Below are 18,535 nucleotides of genomic sequence, written 5' to 3' on the forward strand. Positions count from 1 at the left end.
ACATGAAGAAATAGAGCATTACTGTAGCTTTGGAGCCCCCTGTGTGCTTATCCCCCTCACATTTTTCTCCCTACCCCATATATATAACCATTGTCCTCACTTTTATGTTAATTATGCCCTTGATTTTCTTTATAGTATTATAACCTCTTCACGTAACTAAACAAAATATTATTTCTTTAAAGAAAAAACTGAATAGCAGACACAAGCCTAGCCTAGTTGTGTAAAGATTGGGCAATATTGCTCCTATTTAATGAATGCTTCAATGCAAAGATAAGCTGAATGGTATCTCTGAGATGTTCTGGCTTCAGAGTTTGCAGGACCTTTTTCTGGGAAAACTGGTGGGAATGGTCATGAGTAACTTCGGGAAGTAAAAGGCTCATCATGTCAGGGTATCTGGCAGCATTGTAGTGTGGATCAAATCTGGATATCCTACAGAAATATGTCAAGGAATAGAGCTGCTTCCAAGGAAACCATAGCCAGCTCTAAAAAGTAGGTCAAAGTAGAACACTTGGATGGGGTGAAGTGCAAGTCCTCAACTAATCTTTGCATTAGCACGTGGAAAGGAAAGAAGGAACTTTATCAGCTCATGGTCAAGACAAGGACAGATCAAACTGAGGCCAAACTCTCCAGGGCATCTTTTTCTTTGTTTAAAAAGAGGCTTCAATGGCAGCAGGTATCTTGATGGCGAAGTCAGTCTTCCTGGATCATATTGCTCTCATTTGCTGTAGCTGCCCTCTATACCTTTAACATGGCACTCAAGTATCTTCATTCACCATCATCTTGGGTTTTCCCTTCACCCTTCTCTTACACTGGACTACCTGTTTCTTGTAAAAAGAGCACTAAACTAAATCAGAAAGTCTGGCTTCGAGTCTTGAGCCAAGATTTAGCAGATTTGTGACCATAAGCAATTCACCAAACTTCTCTGATTTTCCCATTTTCTCAACTAAAGGAAGACATTTCATCTGTTTCATATAGTTGTTAGATCCAGTTGAGATAATATATGAAAACAGCTTTATAATCCTAAATTCTATAAAATATTTTTTATTAAGGTAAAAATTGACTTAAAAGTCTTAGATATAAGGGACTATCAGCAGGAGCTGATGTCTGTTAGGATAAAATGATGAACTCCCACGTGTTTTTCTGCCAGACTTGTCCTTGATGCTTTAATGCTAGGAATTGCCTAGAATTTTAAGGAAAGAGAGAGATGGGGGGGAGCGGTCAGAGTGGATTGCTCTTGATGCAGGAGTCCCAGATGACAGCTGATGGGCCTAATTCGGCTATTCAAGCTAAGAATGGTTTGTGCATTTTTAAGTGGTTATATATAAATATATAATTTTGATTTTTCTTCTTGGCCCACAAAACCTAAAATATTTACTAACTGGCCTGTATTAGTCCGTTTTCACACTGCTATAAAGAATACTACCTGAGACTGAGCAATGTATAAAGAAAGGAGAATTAATTGACTCACAGTTCCACATGGCTGTGGAGGCCTCTGGAAACTTACAATCATGGCAGAAGGTGAAGGGGAAGCGGGCACCTTCTTCACAAGGCAGCAGAAGGAGAGAGAGGAATACGTGGAGGAGAGACTGTCAAACACTTAACAAAACCATCAGATCTCGTGAGAACTCACTATCATGAGAACAGCATGGGGGAACTACCCCCATGATCCAGTCACCTCCCACCAGGTCCCTCTTTCAATGCGTGGGGATTGTGGGGATTATAATTCAAGATGAGATTTGGGTGGGGACACACAGCCAAACCATATCATAGCCCTTTACAGAAAGAGTTTGTCAAGCTCGTTTAGGGAAGGTACTATATCATGAACTTTATTGGCTATGTATATGCATACCCAAGAGAAGGAGAGAGGGGAGTGGGGAAAAGACCTATGATACACAAGTATGTCTTACTGTGTGTTGTTTTCTGAAGTTGGGAAGTCACTGTGGACTAGATTACCATTTGTCACCTTTTCATTTTTAATGATCATTTATTAATATTATCTTTTTCTTTGTAGAATGAATTACCAGATGGATTAAACAAAAAGCGTTTACAAATCTTATTAAAAGGCTATGGTGAATATCCAACAAAATACAGGTACAATTTAAATTCTGTATGTTACATCAGTTTTGCTCAAAAAAAATTGGGGGGATTAAAATATATTTTTATTTCAGAATGTTCATTTGGCGCTCTCTACTACAACTGCCTGAAAATCATACTGCTTTTAGTAGCCTCATAGATAAGGGGACTCATGTGGCATTTCTCAACCTTCAGAAGAAATACCCCATCAAAAGTAGGAAACTACTCAGAGTATTACAGAGGTATGTTCTGTATATTGCAGCAATGTGTATGAGACCTGCAATGTTTTAAAATCTCCTGTTTATAAAATATTGTTTTGTCAGTTTGATTATCCTTATGTGATATGTCGGTTTAATTTTAAAAAGGTACATACACATATATTACATGTGAATATTAGTTTGTGTTGTGTTCTAGAAAATAGGACTCTTTCAGTTAATCTAAAAGAACATCCCAGCACTTTGGCAGGCCAAGGTGGGCAGATCAGCTGAAGTCAGGAGTTGGAGACCAGCCTGGCTATCATGGTGAAACCTATCTCTACTAAAAATACAAAAAGTAGCTGGGTGTGGTAGCGGGCACCTGTAATCCCAGCTCCTTGGGAGGCTGAGGCAGGGAGAATCAGTTGAACCTGGGAGGCAGAGGTTGCAATGAGCCGAGATCTCGCCGTTGCACTCCAGCCTGGGTGATAGGGGAAGACTCCGTCTCAAAAAAAAAAAGAACAAGGAGGCATAGTGGAAAGAGCTTTGAATTTGAAGGCAAAAGACCTAGTTTTGAATTCTTATTCTACCACTTAATGGTTGTGATGTAGGACGTGTTATTTTACTTCTTAGCCTTAATTTTTATCTAAAAGTGGTAATAACACCAACATCATGAGACTATTGGGAAAATTAGATGAGAATCTCTTTTAGAATGCATATACTAGAGTCTATTCCTAGGAAGCATCCAGTGAAGTTAATAATAACAGTAGCTCATCCTTTAACATGCTTTTCATGTGTTAGGCACATTTAACTTATAGGTAAAGAAACCAAGGCATAGAGAGACTAGGAAATATGATCAAGTCACAGCAGTGATAGAGCTAAGATTAAGCCCAGGTTCCACAGCCAAAGACTTTTTTTAAAAATAATTTTTATTATGAAAAATTTCAAGCATGAATTAAAAATAATGTAACAAATATCCCCATGCCCATCACCCAGCTTCAACAATTGCCAACTCATAGCCAATCATGCTGGGTGAATATTCCCACTCACTCGACACCCCACATCCCAAAATACACACACTCCCCCTGCTAAATATATACATATGTATCCCTAAAGGATAAGGACTCTTTTTCTTTAACATAAGTACACTACCATACTCACACACAAAAAAGAATTAATAACTCTTAATTATGTTCAAATATTCAATCAGTATTCCTCTGATTGTCTTAAAAAATTTTCTTACGTTAACTTGTTCAAATCAGGGTTCAAACAACATGTACACATTACATTTGGTTGATACCCCGCTGAGATTAATCTATAGACTCTGATACCTCTTTTTTTCTTACAATTTATTTGTTGGAAGAAACCAGGTCATTTAACCCATACAGCCCTCTATGTTCTGGATTTTGCTGATTTTATTTCATAGTATTGTTTAACATGTTTCTCTTTCTCCTGAATTTACTATAAACTGACAGTCAGAGCGAGGGGCTTGATCTGAGTCAAGGTTTTTATTTCCCCCCTTTGGTATTTGCTTCTTTGGCTTGCAAGAAAACTTCCTAGGTGGTTTTATGTACTTCTGTTAGGCGGATTATAATTAATACCTGCCTGTCTCTCTTTTGGTGATGTTGTTGTCCATTGATGATTATTGCCTAGATCCATTATTTCACCAGAGATTAGCAAAATAGTGATAATATAATTCTGTTCCTTCTCATTTTATAAACCGGGAAATTTCTCCAAAGAAAAAGTTCTTAGGATCAACTGTCTGGTTACCGGAAGATACAACCCACGTAGGAAAGGCAAGTTAAATGCTTAGTATCTTTTTTTTTTAAAGCAGTTTTCAGAATAGTAAACTGATTACCTTAGAGCTCCCCAGAGTGATCAGTGTATTGATTATTAACTCAGATTGAACATATAGACCTTTTCAGTGCATAGAACCAGGAGTTCATACTAATATTTTCAGTTCAGATTTAAGATTACAAATTTGCATAGCTGCTTTGATTTTATATTTGTATCTTTTTTCTTACGCTAAAAATCTTGATTTCTAACAGCATTGACATAATTCCTTATTTTCTTTAACACACATACACACACACACAGTCACACAATGGTTTTTAAGCCCCATACATGTATGCTGTATAATAAAAACTATACAACTATAAATAATAACAATGTGAATATTATGATTATTGAAAGCAGTCCAAAATATCTTTTACAGTTCTTTTTGTCCTTAGGTTATATCCCACTAGGCTTATATAATCAAATTATTATTTTCTTTTTTCGTTTTTGTTTTTTGAGACAGGGCCTCGCTCTGTCACCCAGGCTGGAGTGCAATGGCATAATCATAGCTAACTGTAACCTCAAACTCCTGGGCTCAATCGATCCTCCCACCTTAGCCTCCCAAGTAGCTGCTACAGGTGTGCACCACCATGCCTGGCTAGTTTATTTTTATTTTTTTAAGTAGAGATGAAGTCTTACTATGTGGCCCAGGCTCATCTGGATCTCCTGGGTTCAAGTGATCTTTCTGCCTCTACCACCAATGTATTGGTATTAATGTATTGGTATTACAGGTGTGAGTCACCACACCCAGCCCAAATTATTGTTTTAAAATGACTTGAAATAACTCCTCTTCATATGATCATGCCACTAGCTCACTACACAGGTTAATTTGTTTCATTTGTTTTCAGTTTTTTTGAAAAAATTTTGTATTTTATTTAATTTGTTTTATACTTTTATACAACATTTACATGTTTTCTAAATCAAATCTACAAAATAAGGTACATTCAGAACAGGCTGACTTCTGTTTCCTTTGTCCTGTTACTTCTCCTCCCAGTAAGTCATCCTTTTAGCAAATATCTTATTTGTATTTACCTCCTTAGGTAAATGGTTGTATACTATTACACTTTTCTGTACTCTGCTTTTGAAATTTAACAACATATTCTGGATATCATTTTAAAGCAATGTACAGAAATATTCATCTTTTTTTTATAGCTGCATTATGCACCATGGTGCAAATGCACCATTATTTATTTGGCCTGTCCCTTATTAATGAAAATGTAGATTATTTTCAATCTTCTGCTGTCACAAGCATGCTGCATTAATTAGTTTGGCCCATTAGTCTTTTTCTATTAAGTGTATCTTTGGAGTAGATTCATAAATTTTAGATGCTGAGTCAAAGGGTAAATACATAATATACTGCCCTTTTCAATTAGAGAAAACATCAGATAGCTTTGTTAAGAGATGACTTAGAGATGGGAATTTGCTTACTTTTTCTATTTGGTCTTCACACTTACTATGCTTTCTGTCTGTGTATAAGATAACATCACAGTTCAGACGTTTGTCAAAATACCAGTGTAGACCGTCAGTGCCTTGCCTTTGCCTTTTAGGTTCATATTCTAGGTTAAGAGCCGTAAATACCTTGGTTAGAAAGTGAAGTCTCTCATCAGATGCCAAAGGAATTAAAAGAGGAGAGTACATTACTTCAAAAATGATGATTTTGTGCATTCTTCTGAAATAATAAATTTCCTGAGTTCAGAGGACAAGGTAGAAAACATTTTCTCCTTCTGTTGACCCCCTCACTGTAGGGAATGAAGAACTGATTTTATCAATAAGTAAAAGTTACTCAAGTAACTGTTTAAGGTATCTAAAATTTCTTATAATTTTTGCGTATCCTAGGATTTTAGACTTTCTAAATTATGAATGCTTTTCTTGGGTACTTGTTGATGCTTCTTCCTTATCCCCAGTAGTACAACTTAAAAACAGAATATTTTAGGATTTTTTCACTCTTTCATTAAGTTCTGTTCACATTCACATTAAGAGCAAATGAATTTAATTATAATACTGCTCTGCTTTTTGGGAAAGAGTGAGGTAACACTTTTAATATCATAATGTAAGCTATAAATTTGATTAAAAATTCAAATTATCAGAGAAATAATTTTGATGTTTTCTACCTAAATACAGTGTATACATGGGGACCTTCTTGAGATGTATTTTCCAAAAGATCTTCCTAAAGTGACAAGAGGTTGCTCATATCATTTGAAGTTTCTCATAAAATGTAATAAGGTGTTATGCTTTATACACTTATATGCCTACTAGTACATTTACAATTAAAATTACCATTGTAACTCTAATTCTGTGTATGTGTACTTTAAATTATAATCCTAGTTTAGTTAAAGCTTCACAGCAATTTTTTGTTTCTTAAATTTGTTTTTCTAAATTTTTAAATTTAAATTTTACATTTCTGTTTCTACTAAAATTCAAAATTGCAGCTTAAAAGGGAGGGATTATTCTACATTAAAAGAGATAGAGATTTAAGGGTGATAACCAAATTCAATGAGTGAGCCTTTTTTTTCTGCTACAAAAATGGATCAATGAGTGACTCTTGTTTAGACAACTGGGGAAATTTGAGTCTTGCCTGATTATAAAACAATACTACAAAAAATCATTAATTTTATTTACATTACAGTGGTGTTGTGACTATATAAGAAAATCATCCCTCCCCCACTTTTTTAAAGAGTTATAGACTTCTGTATTAAAGAGCAAAGTGGCATGATGTCTGGGATTTGCTTTATAATAGTCTAGCCAAAAATTGAGGGGATATAGTCAATGAAAGAAGTATAATAAAACATGGATTTATTGTTGGAGCCAAGCGACAGGCTCATGGGGCATGATTGTGCTTTCTAGTTTTATATATGTTTGAAATTTTTTGTGATACAGTTTTTTGTTGTTTTCTGTTTGTTTGTTTGTTTGTTTTTGTTGTTGTGTTGTTTTTGAGACAGAGTTTCCACTCTGCTGCCCAGGCTGAAGTGCAGTGGTGCCATCTTGGCTCACTGTAACCTGCGCCTCCCAGGTTCAGGTGATTCTCCTGCTTCAGCCTCCAGAGTAGCTGGGACTACAGGCACCCCCCACCACACCTGGCAAATTTTTTGTGTTTTTAATACAGAAAGGGTTTCACCAAGTTTGCCAGGCTGGTCAGGAATTCCTGACCTCAGGTGATATGCTCACCTCGGCCTCCCAAAGTGCTGGGATTACAGGTGTGAGTCACTGTGCCCGGCCTGTGATACAGTATTTTTAAAAGTAACTTTAAAGTATTCATTTTAAATGATAAAAAGAATATTCCTCCTTTGTAAAATAATTCAAACAGTACAGAAGATTATGAAGAAAAAATCAGCACCTCTTCCAGCCCCAATTTGACTTGCTAGAGGTAATCGTTTGGTTTACTTTTGTACAGATATTTTTGTATGTATATAATGCAAAAGTATTCACATTTAACAAAAATGGAACCGTACTATACATACTATTTTGCTGCTTATCTTCTTTTTTACTTTCAAGTCTATCATGGACCTCTTTCTCTCAGTATATGTAGGTTTACTTCCTTCTAAAAAATGCACATGGATGGACGTTTCAGGATTTAAGTCTTCATCTTGTTAATTGACATTTAGGTTATTTTATGTTTATTTGCTTTTCAGACAATATTATAATAAATACCCTCATAAATATCTTGTGTGAATATTTTTGTGTAGACTTCTAGAATTGAAACTACTAGGTCAAATCATTTTTTCTCTCTCTCTCAGAAAATTCTGCCAACCCTGAGAAATGCCAGTGTTACTGTGTTTTCACCGACACTGGATGTTATCAGTTTTTATTTGTTGTCAGTCTGAGAGTCAGTCAAAAGATGGGAACTCACCATTGAATATGTAACTTCTGTAATTATGAAAGTACTATCCTTAGGAGAACATGTCCTTGTATTTAGGTTGATTTCTAGCCCTTCCAAAAATGAGGATTTCCTTACATTCTCTGGAATTCCATTTCCTAGCCTCAGTAATGATGCTAATCCCTCCCTCCTGGGGTTGTTCTGAGTATTGTATCGAATAATAAAAAATGTCTGACATAGCTTATTAACTCCATTAACTATATTAGTTCTCTATTGCCGCTATAACAAATTACCACACATGTAGGGGCTTAAAAACAACAGAAATATATCCTTAGAGTTTGGTAGGCAGAAGTTCACCATGGGTTGGATCTCACTGGGCTAAAATCAGAGTGTCAGCAGGACCACATTCCTTTCTAGAGGCTCTGGGCAGAATCCTTTTCTTTGACTTATCCAGCTTCTGCAGGTTTCCCATATTTCATGACTCAGGCCCACCTTCTCTGTCTTCAAAGCGCCTCTCTAACCATTCCTCTGTAGTCGTATCTCCCTCTGACCACAACCAGGAAGGGGTTCTTTGATATTAAGGACCTATGTGATTAGATTGGACCTACCCAGGTAGTCCAGGATTAATGCCCTCACCCCAAGGTTCTTAATCATATCTGCAAAATCCCATGTGAAATAATATCTTCATGGATTACAGGGATGAGAGCATGGACATCTTTTGGGGAGGGGGGCAGTTTGCATTATTCTGCTTGCCACATTAACTATAAAGTATACTCAGAAAAATAATTTATATTTAAACAGTAATGAAAGGGAATTAGCCTTAAAAATATTAAAAGCTATTATAAATCATTGAAATTGCTGCTGACATATAAATAGATATGCAGAGTCTAACAATAGACCCAGCTACATTCCAAAACTGACTTGTTTTTAAAGATGTCATCTCAAAGTAATGAAGAAAAGATAGGTTATTTAGTAAATGACATGGAATAACTAGCTAGCCATCTAGAAAAAGTTGAAAGCATACCTCATATCTTACACCATATAAATTCTGCTTGAACTAAAGATTTAATTCCTTTTTAAAAAAACAAAACCATCAAAGTATTAGAAATAAATGTGGAGTTAGCAAGTCTGAAACTACTTTATGTGTAGAAGCCACTTTTTGTATAAAAGTAGCTAAATAGAGATGAGAGCCAGGTTTCTTACTCTCAGAGAAAGAAGATAAATAAGCAAAAGGGCTAGAATGAATCTTGCAGTAGCTGATTGGAATCGATACTGTTAGTTCTTAACGTATATGCAGATAAATAGACACAGAAAGAAATATGGATATGTATGTATGCAGGAATTAGTATACATGCATGTATTTCCAAGCTCTTTCTACCGAGAAGGCCTAGCGATGACACCCTGGTAACAGTGAGCGCACCTACTGGTGTGGGAAAAATACAAGAAGAACCTGAAGCATCTTTTAGTGCCATAAAGTAAGGAAATGCTCTGAAAGGATGGGCATGTCACAGGGGCACATGACTCAAAAGTTTCCAGTGGCCAAAGCTGGAACAATTTGAGGAACAAAATAAATAACAATCAATTATAACTTGTAGAATAAAATAAATATCCATGAGTTCATCCTGACATAAATAATTGAATAAATAAAGATATAAATGAGGGAGAAGGGACAGTTCTAATAAATATAGAAGGAATTAGAGATATAGAAAATCACCATTGGGACATCACAATCATAACTGTTGGAGGCAAGATCCACCAATTGATGCCAAAATTACTGGACAAAAGTTATAGGAGTGCCCGGGCACAGTGGCTCATGCCTGCAATCCCAGCACTTTGGGAGGTCAAGATGGGTGGATCACCTGAGGTCAGAAGTTAGAGACCAGCCTGGCTGACATGGTGAAACTGTGTCTCTATTAAAAATCCAAAAATTCGCTGGGCATGGTGGCGCGCACCTGTAATCCCAGCTACTTGGGAGGCTGAGGCAGGAAAATCACTTGACCCTGGGAGGTGGAGGCTGCAGTGAGCCAAGATCATGCCACTGCACTCGGCCTGGCTGAAAGAGTGAGACTCTGTCTCCAAAAAAAAAAAAAAAAAAAAAATTCTAGGATTAACAGGATATTTGCATAGTCTTAAAATATCTCCCCCAAGATAGTTATTAATGGCAAATGGAAAAATAGTAATTTTATAGGAGATAAACTCAGCAGATACCAGCTTAACCAAGTAAGCACATTTAAAATCACTAGTACACCAGGCATGGTGGCTCATGCCTGTAATCCCAGCACTTTGAGAGGCAAGGTGGGCCGATCACTTGCCCAGGAGTTTGAGACCAGCCTGGGAAACATGGCAGAAACCCACCTCTACAAAAAATTTTTAAAAATTAATTGAGCGTGGTGGCACACACCTATAGTTCTAGCTACTTGTGGCTGAAGTGGAAGAATTCCTTGAGCGTGGAGATTCAAGGCTGCAGTGAGCCATGATAGCACCACTACACTCCAGCCTGGGCAACAGTGTGAGAACCCGTCTCAAAAATTAAATAAAATTACTGGTAATAAGACGTCAATATGATTCACATCACTTTTGTGATATTCTTGCCAAAAATATGTAACCTCAGTCTAATCATAAGTATCAGATAAACCCAAATTGAGGAACAATCTAGAAAATAACTGAAATTCCTCAAAAATGGCATTGTCATGAAAAATAAGGAAAGACTAAGGAACTCTCACATTGGAAGAAACTAGAGAGACAAAACAAATGTAATGTTGAATCTGGGGTTGGTGAAATGAAAGAAATAACAGAAAAATGGTATCAGTGGAAAAATGGTAAAATCTGAGTAAAGTCCATAATTTAGTGAGTAGCATCATGCCAGTGTTAATTTCTTAGTACTGATAATTGTACTATGTGCAAGATGTTAATATTAGGGGAATTTAGGTCAAAGGTGTACAATAACTCTACTATTTTTGCAGTTTTTTTTGTAAATCTAAAACTATTTCAAAACAAAAAATTAAAAAACGGGAATTAACAATAAAGGTATTAAAAGTACATGTAGGAGGATTATAATCCTAGAGGTAATGAAGGCCTTTCTAAGTATGACATATTCAGAAGAGGTTGATAAGAATAAAAATCTCTACATGTAAAAATAATTCCCAAAACAAAGACTCATGTAAAACTGAAAAAACATAGGCAAAACATGACAAATGAAATGCTGGTTTCTTTAATGTATGAAGCACTTATATAAATAAACATGTAAAGGACCAGCCAGTAAAAAAATTGGATAAACAATTTAATAATACAGTTCACAGTGTAAATTGGTTCTTTCTGTTTATTTTTGTTTTTTGTTTTAGAGACAGGATCTTGCTCTGTCACCCAGGTTGGAGTGCAGTCTTGTGACTATAGTTCACTGCAGCCACAAACTCCTGGACTCAGGCAATCCTCTTGCTTGTCTCCTGAGTAGTAGGCGTGCGCCACCACACCTGGCTAATTTTTAAAAATTTTTTGTAGAGATGAGGTCTCGCTCTGTTGTCCAGGCTGGTCTCAAACTGCTGGGCTTAAGCAGTCCTCCTGCCTCAACCCCCCAAAATGTTGGGATTACATGCATGAGTCACTGTGCCCAGCCTAGAAGTGGTTCTTAAACATGAAAAGATGCTTAATCTTTCTCATAGAAAGAGTAATGCCAATTGGAACTATGTTGAAGTACCATTTCTCACCTAGATTAAATCGTTTTTAAAAATCATTGATAATATGCTGGCAAGAGAATGAAAAACAGGCATACCTTTACGCAAGTCCTAGGAACATAGACACTTTTTGTGGGGGCTAATTTGGCACTGACTTTCAAAATTACAAATGCACGTATTCTTGACTCAGCAATTCCACTTTAGGAATTTCCAAGTCTGTATTCTCTTTTTTTTTTTTTTTCGAGATGGAGTCTCTCTCTGTTGCCCAGGCTGGAGTACAGTGGCGCTATCTCTGCTCACTGCAAGCTCCGCCTCCTGGGTTCACGCCATTCTCCTGCCTCAGCCTCCCGAGTAGCTGGGTCTACAGGCGCCAGCCACCACTCCCGGCTAATTTTTTTGTATTTTTAGTAGAGATGGGGTTTCACCGTGTTAGCCAGGATGGTCTCGATCTCCTGACTTGTGACCTGCCCGCCTTGGCCTCCCAAAGTGCTGGGATTACAGGCATGAGCCACCGTGCCCGGCCTAAGTCTGTATTCTCATATGAAGAATGATACACACTGTATGATACATACAGTGGCATTAACACAGTATTGCTTATAAAAGACTGAAAACGAATGCTCTACAATAGAGATCATGTTAAAGAAATGAAGGTGGCTGGGCACAGTGGCTCATGCCTCTAATCCCAGCACTTTGGGAAGCTGGGGCAGGAAGATCACTTGAGCCCAGGAGTTTGAGACCAGCCTGGGTAATATAGTGAGACCCTGTCTCTACCTGCCAAAAAGATTAGCCAGGCATAGTGGCACCTGTACACACCTGTAGGCCCAGCTACTCAGGAGACTGAGGCAGGAGGACCACTTGAGCCTAGGAGTTTAAGGCTGCAGTGAGCCATGATTATGCCACTGCATTCCAGTCTGGGTGACAGAGCCAGGCCCTGTTTCGGGAAAACGAAAGAAAAAAAAGAAATGAAGGTGTATCGGTACAAAGCTATTATATCCATCTGTAAAATGTCGTAAGGAAGTTCTGCATATACTGATATAAACTATTTCCAAGATACCATTAATTGAAAAATGCAAAGTACAGAACAATTTTTATAATATACTACCATTTGTGGTTTTTTAAGAAAGGATTTGTACTTTTAACAGTGGTTACTTCTGGAGAGGTGAACTAGATGATAGGGGTACAAGGAAGAATTTTCACCAAATATACTTTTTGTATCAAATTTTTATCATGTGAAGATATTATTTATTCAAATAAATTTTAATGCTAAGTTATTTTATTCACAGAACCTTATCTGCATTAGCTCACTGGTCTGTCATTTTTAGTGACACACCGTATCTTCCACTCTTGGCATTTCCATTTGTAAAATTATTCCAGAACAACCAACTCATCTGTTTTGAAGTTATTGCTACTCTCATAAGTAAGTAAATACTTATTAAAGTATAAGATCAAGAATGGATTCTTACACATTTTCCTGATGTCTTTGCACCTTTGCAACATTTAACAATTCTAGATGTCTCTACTTTTAAGTCACAAAGATGTGAAACAATAAGGTATCAAACATAAAATAGACAATTGAAGCATTTATATGTAAACCTTTTTATTTAGAAGAAAATTTGGAGGCCAGGCACGGTGGCTCATGCCTGTAATCCCAGCACTTTGGGAGGCCAAGGTGGGTGGATCACTGGAAGTCAGGAGTTCGAGACCAGCCTGGCCAATGTGGTGAAACCCTGTCTCTACTAAAAATACAAAAATTAGCCAGGCATGGTGGCGGGCACCTGTAATCCCAGCTATTTGGGAGGCTGAAGCAGGAGAATCTCTTGAACCTGGGAGGCGGAGGTTGCAGTGCACCGAGATCACGCCATTGCACTCCAGCCTGGGCACCAAGAGCAAAACTCCATCTCAAAAAAAAAAGAAAAGAAAATTTGGATAGTTAAGTTTTAAAAGTATTATAGACTGGATTTTGCTAGTAAGAATGAAGCAGATCCTTCACTTACTGAAAGACAGTTACTCTTCATTGAACTGTTATAATTGTAAAGCATTGCACATAGCTCCTGTGGTTTAATACCCAAGTGTTGGCCTCTGTCCTCATCCTCATCATCCATGGCTGATGTTTATTGAGCATTTTCTGTGTACCAGACACCATTCTCAGTGTTTTGCCTTTATTAATCCATTTAATCCTTCAAATAATCCTATGCTGTAGGTATTATTTATCCCCTTTTTACAGATGAAGAGCCTGAGGCACAGACAGTGTAAATTACCCAAGGTTAGGTTAAGGGCAGAGCAAGTGTTTGAACCCAGGCAGGCAGACTTCGTAGTCTGTACTTGCAGCCATTGTATTTACTCTCTATCGTCATCATTTACACTGAAAAGTGAGTTGTTATTTTCATATTAGTAAAATCAGGTCTTTTAAACTGGATCTAAATTATGGATTGGTTTAACAAAAATCAATTTTATTTGTACTTTGTTACTTAGTGTGTTTTTCTTATACAAAGGAGATAAGTAATTTAACTTAAAATTCTGAAAAGTAGAAATAAGAAAAGTTTCAATTGTATAGATGTTGTATATTTTATTGTATTTTTCTCTACACTTCTGTTACATTGTACTTGTTTTGATAATTTTTTTACTAATCATTGGAGAAAATTTGAAAAATATAGGAAAATACACAAAAGAAAATTAAATGTACCAATGTTTCTCTTCTCCAAATATAATCTTTGAAAATGGTGATTTCTTACAAGAGCATTTCTTCCCAAATCATTAAATATTCGTGAAAAACATAATTTAGGCCAGGCGCGGTTGCTCACACCTGTAGTCCCAGCACTTTGGGAGGCTGAGGCGGGTGGATCACCTTAGGTCAGGAGTTTGAGACCAGCCTGGCCAACATGGTGAAACCCCAGCTCTACTAAAAATACAAAAATTAGCCGGGTGTGGTGGTGCATGCCTATAATCCCAGCTACTCAGGAGGCTGAGGCAGGAGAATCACTTGAACCCAGGAGGCGGAGGCTGCAGTGAGCTGAGATTGCTCTACTGCGCTCCAGCTTGGGCAAGACAGAGTGAGACTCCGTCTCAAAAATAAAAATAATAATAATAATAATTTATTGTCTGCATAATATAGTATTTCATCTTAGGGATATATCATTTATGTATTCCCCAAGTGCAAGAATTTTATTTTTCTAATTGTTCCACACTTGTAAAGCAGTTTTTTTGTTGTTATACTACTTTTACTTCATGTTATATATATTTCCCTTATTTTTATAAATTTCATGAACATTTTTTATTGGCTATTACTACATAATGTGCATGTACTAGTTTAATCTTCTTGGATATTTATATTGTTTCTAATTGTAACCTCCTTTTTTTTTTTTTTTTTTTTGAGACAGGAGTCTCACTGTGTCACCTAGGCTGGAGTGCAGTAGTGCTCACTGCAACCTCCACCTCCTGGGTTCATGTAATTCTCCTGCCTCAGCCTCCCAAGTAGCTGGGATTACAGGCACCCGCCACACCATGCCCAGCTAATTTTTGTATTTTTTTAGTAGAGACAGAGTTTCACCACATTGGCCAGGCTGGTCTCGAACTCCCGACCCCAAGTGATCCGCCCACCTCGGCCTCCCAAAGTGCTGGGATTACAGACATAAGCCCCTGGCACCCAGCATTTTATCTATTAAAAGTAACAATGTTATAACTATCTTCGCATACAAACATAATAGTTACCTTTGGGTAGATTCCCAGAATTGCTGTTACTGGGTCATAAAACGTGAATAATTGATTCCCCAAAAGGGTTGTCATATGGTTTGGATGTGTGTCCTCTCCAAATGTCATGTTGAAATGTGATCCCTGATGTTGGAGGTGGGGCCTAGTGGGAGGTATTGGACCATGAGGGTGAATCATTCATAAATGGCTTAGTGCCATTCCCTTGGTTGTAAGCGAGTTCTCACTTATTTAGTTCACACAAGATCTAGTTGTTTAAAAGAGTGTGGCACCACCTGCCCTGTGCTGTCGTTCTGCCCTCTTCCAGAGGCCCTCACCTCATCTGTCGCTCCTGCTCCCTTCACTTCCTGAAGCAGGTGCTAGAGCCCTGCTTGTGCAGCCTGTAGACCCATGAGTCAATTCAACCCTTTTCTTTATAAATTATCCAGTCTCAGGTATTTCTTTATAGCAATAGAAAATCAAACTAACACAAGTATTAGTTTACCTGCCAATAGCACTACCATGTTTTAAAAGCACAAGAAACACAATAACAAAAAGACAAACAAGCCAATTAAAAAATGGGTAAAGGACTTGAATAGACATTTCTCCATAGGCAGTATACAAATGACCATCAAGCACATGAAAAGATGCTCAGCATCATTAGTCATTAGGGAAATGCAAACCAAAACCACAGTGAGATGCCACTTCATACCTACTAGGATAGCTATAATTTAACAATGTTATATACATGTTAGTGAGGATGTGGGAAAATTGGGACCTTCATTTATTGCTGGTAGAAATGTAAAATGGTGCAGTCACTATGAAAAAACAATTTGCCATTTCTTCAAAAATTCAAACATAGAATTACCATATAACCCAACAATTTCACTCCTGGGTATATACCCAAAAGAATTGAAAACTGAGACTTAGATACCCACTTGTGAATGTTCATAGCATCGTTATTCCCAATAGCCAAAAGATGGAAACAATCTATTAACAGATTAATGGATAAGCAAAGTGTGGTAAATACACGCAATGGAATGTTATCCAGCTGTCAAAAGCAATGAGGTCCTGCCGCATGCTAGCTATGACATGGGTGAACCTTGAGAACATCATGCTTAATGAAATACACTAGATACAAAAGGACAGTTATTGTATGATTTCACCTAGGAAATATCTAGAATAGGCAAATTCGTAGACACAGAAAATAAATTAGAGGTTACAGGGGCTAGGGAAAGTGGGACAGAGAGCTAGTCCTGAATGGATACAGAGTTTCTATTTGGGGTATTGAAAGGATTTGGGGAATAAATAGTGGTAATCATTGTATAACCCTGAATGGGATTAATACCTCTGAATTGTATACTTAAAAATGGTTAAAGTGGCAAATAACATCTATTTTACTATAATTAATACAGAAAGAAATGGATTATAGTTAATTTAGGTATGCATGCAAAACTAAATTTTTTATTTCTGGTAAAATCTTGTTACATAGCTAAAATGTTTTATACTAAGGAAATTGATTTTTCTCTTCTAAACAAACAAGCCTGAAATCTAAATTTGGGAGATTATTGTTTCCTCTTGGATGGTCAGCATGAGTGGTGGATTTTTATCAAGGGTCTCAAATTAGTTTTACTCAATAAACATTTATTAAAGAGTAACATTTCGGAGGGGAGCGAGTGAGGAGGCTGCGTCTGACTCCTGCTTTCACGGCCATTGCAGTACCTGGAGCTCCACTGGCGCAGGTGCGAGCCTGGTGGACACTGGGTGACTCTACCCTCACTGAGGAAAAAGAACTAAACACCGGCAAGGCAATTCCAAGAAGCTAAGAGGCAGAATGTCATCACATGCGTTCTTTGTGCAGATTCGCCAGGAGAAGCACAAGAAGCACCCAGATACTCCAGTCATCATCTCAGAGTTTTCTAAGAAGGGCTTCAGAGAAATGGAAGGCCACGTCTGCTAAAGGGAAGGGAAAAGTTGAAGACACGGCAAAGGCAGACAAGTTTCATCATGAAAGAAATGAAAACCTACATCCCTCCTAAAGGGGAAACAAAGAAGTTCGAGGATCCCAGTGCATCTCACAAGAGGCCTCCTTTGGCCTTTTTCTTGTTCTGTTCTTAATATTGCCTTGAAATCAAAGGAGAAGATTCAGCCTATCCATTGGTGATGCTGCAAAGAAACTGGAAGAGACATGGAGGGACACCACTGCAGATGACAAACAGCCTTTTGACAAGAAGGCTGCAAAGCCGAAGGAAAAATGCAAAAAGGATATTGCTGCATACCAAGCTAAAGGAAAGCCTGATGCAGCAAAAATGAGAATGATCAAGGCTGAAAAAAGCAAGAAAAAGGAGGAGGATGAGGAAGATGAAGAAGACGATGAATAAGTTGGTTCTAGTACAGGTTTTTCTTTTTGTCTATAAAGGATTTAACACTCCTGTACACACTCACTTCTTTTAAAGAAAAAAATTGAAATGTAAGGTTGTGTAACATTTGTTTAAACTGTACAATGTCTTTTTTTGTATAGTTAACGCCCTATCGAATGTCTTTAGGTAGCCTTGTCCTGGTGATATTTTCAATAGGATTAACTTTGTTTGGTACACTATGCGGATTATAAATTGGCATGGAAATTTAAAAGCAAGTTTTTGTTAATCCACAGCACAAATTAGTTATTTTGTTTGGGGACAGTAGTTTTTTTATCTTCAGTTTTCTCTGATGTAGCTTATACAAAATAAATGTTTTGTTAACTGAATACCACTCTATAATTATAAAAAAAAAGTTGCAACTGTTTTGTTGACATTCTGAATGCTTCTAAGTAAGCACAATTTTAAAAAATTTACTGAACTTCGGCTAAGTACTAGCACTGCTGGGATATGCCATCATTTTGGCTTTTAGGTTTATAGGCTAGTTGGGACTTAGAACTGACATTTTGAAGGAAAAGTCACATCTATGTATAATTTGGAATGTATTTGTAAAAGTCTTTTTTAGACACCAGAGTCTCTTTTATGACCAGACATAAAGTCTTTTGATTTAGCAAAGAATCTCCACGCAATTATCATTTCTCTGTATTTTGCTCTCTGTCAGTTCTCTCTCTAGGTCCTCTACGCATGCTTTTGTGGTGGCATCAAAGCAGAATAAAAATACTTAAGAGCAGGCAGACAGTTACTGTATGCAGTAGGATACCCTCTTGCTAAGGAAAAACAGTGCTCTCTTAATGAAGATTGTAAGGATCAGGCCTTTGGGTATATGTGTGGTGGTTTAAATTCTCA

General features: G+C 37.2%; 1 protein-coding gene across 12 annotated transcripts in view; it reads left to right on the plus strand.

The window, feature by feature from the left end:
• TBC1D31 (TBC1 domain family member 31) overlaps positions 1-18,535 on the plus strand; it is an 82,822-nt gene that overhangs the window by 37,312 nt on the left and 26,975 nt on the right. For 11 of the 12 annotated variants that reach the window (XM_003256170.2, XM_030795411.1, XM_030795414.1 and 8 more), the window contains 3 exons: positions 2,012-2,091; positions 2,169-2,315; positions 12,872-13,005. In XM_003256170.2, coding sequence (XP_003256218.2) covers positions 2,012-2,091; positions 2,169-2,315; positions 12,872-13,005 — 361 coding nt within the window. Of the gene's footprint in view, positions 1-2,011; positions 2,092-2,168; positions 2,316-12,871; positions 13,006-18,535 lie in introns of those variants that run through there. The other variant, XM_030795420.1, reaches the window with a different exon arrangement.

This window comes from Nomascus leucogenys, chromosome 16 (genome assembly GCF_006542625.1).
Source record: "Nomascus leucogenys isolate Asia chromosome 16, Asia_NLE_v1, whole genome shotgun sequence".
Taxonomy (NCBI): Eukaryota; Metazoa; Chordata; class Mammalia; order Primates; family Hylobatidae; genus Nomascus; species Nomascus leucogenys.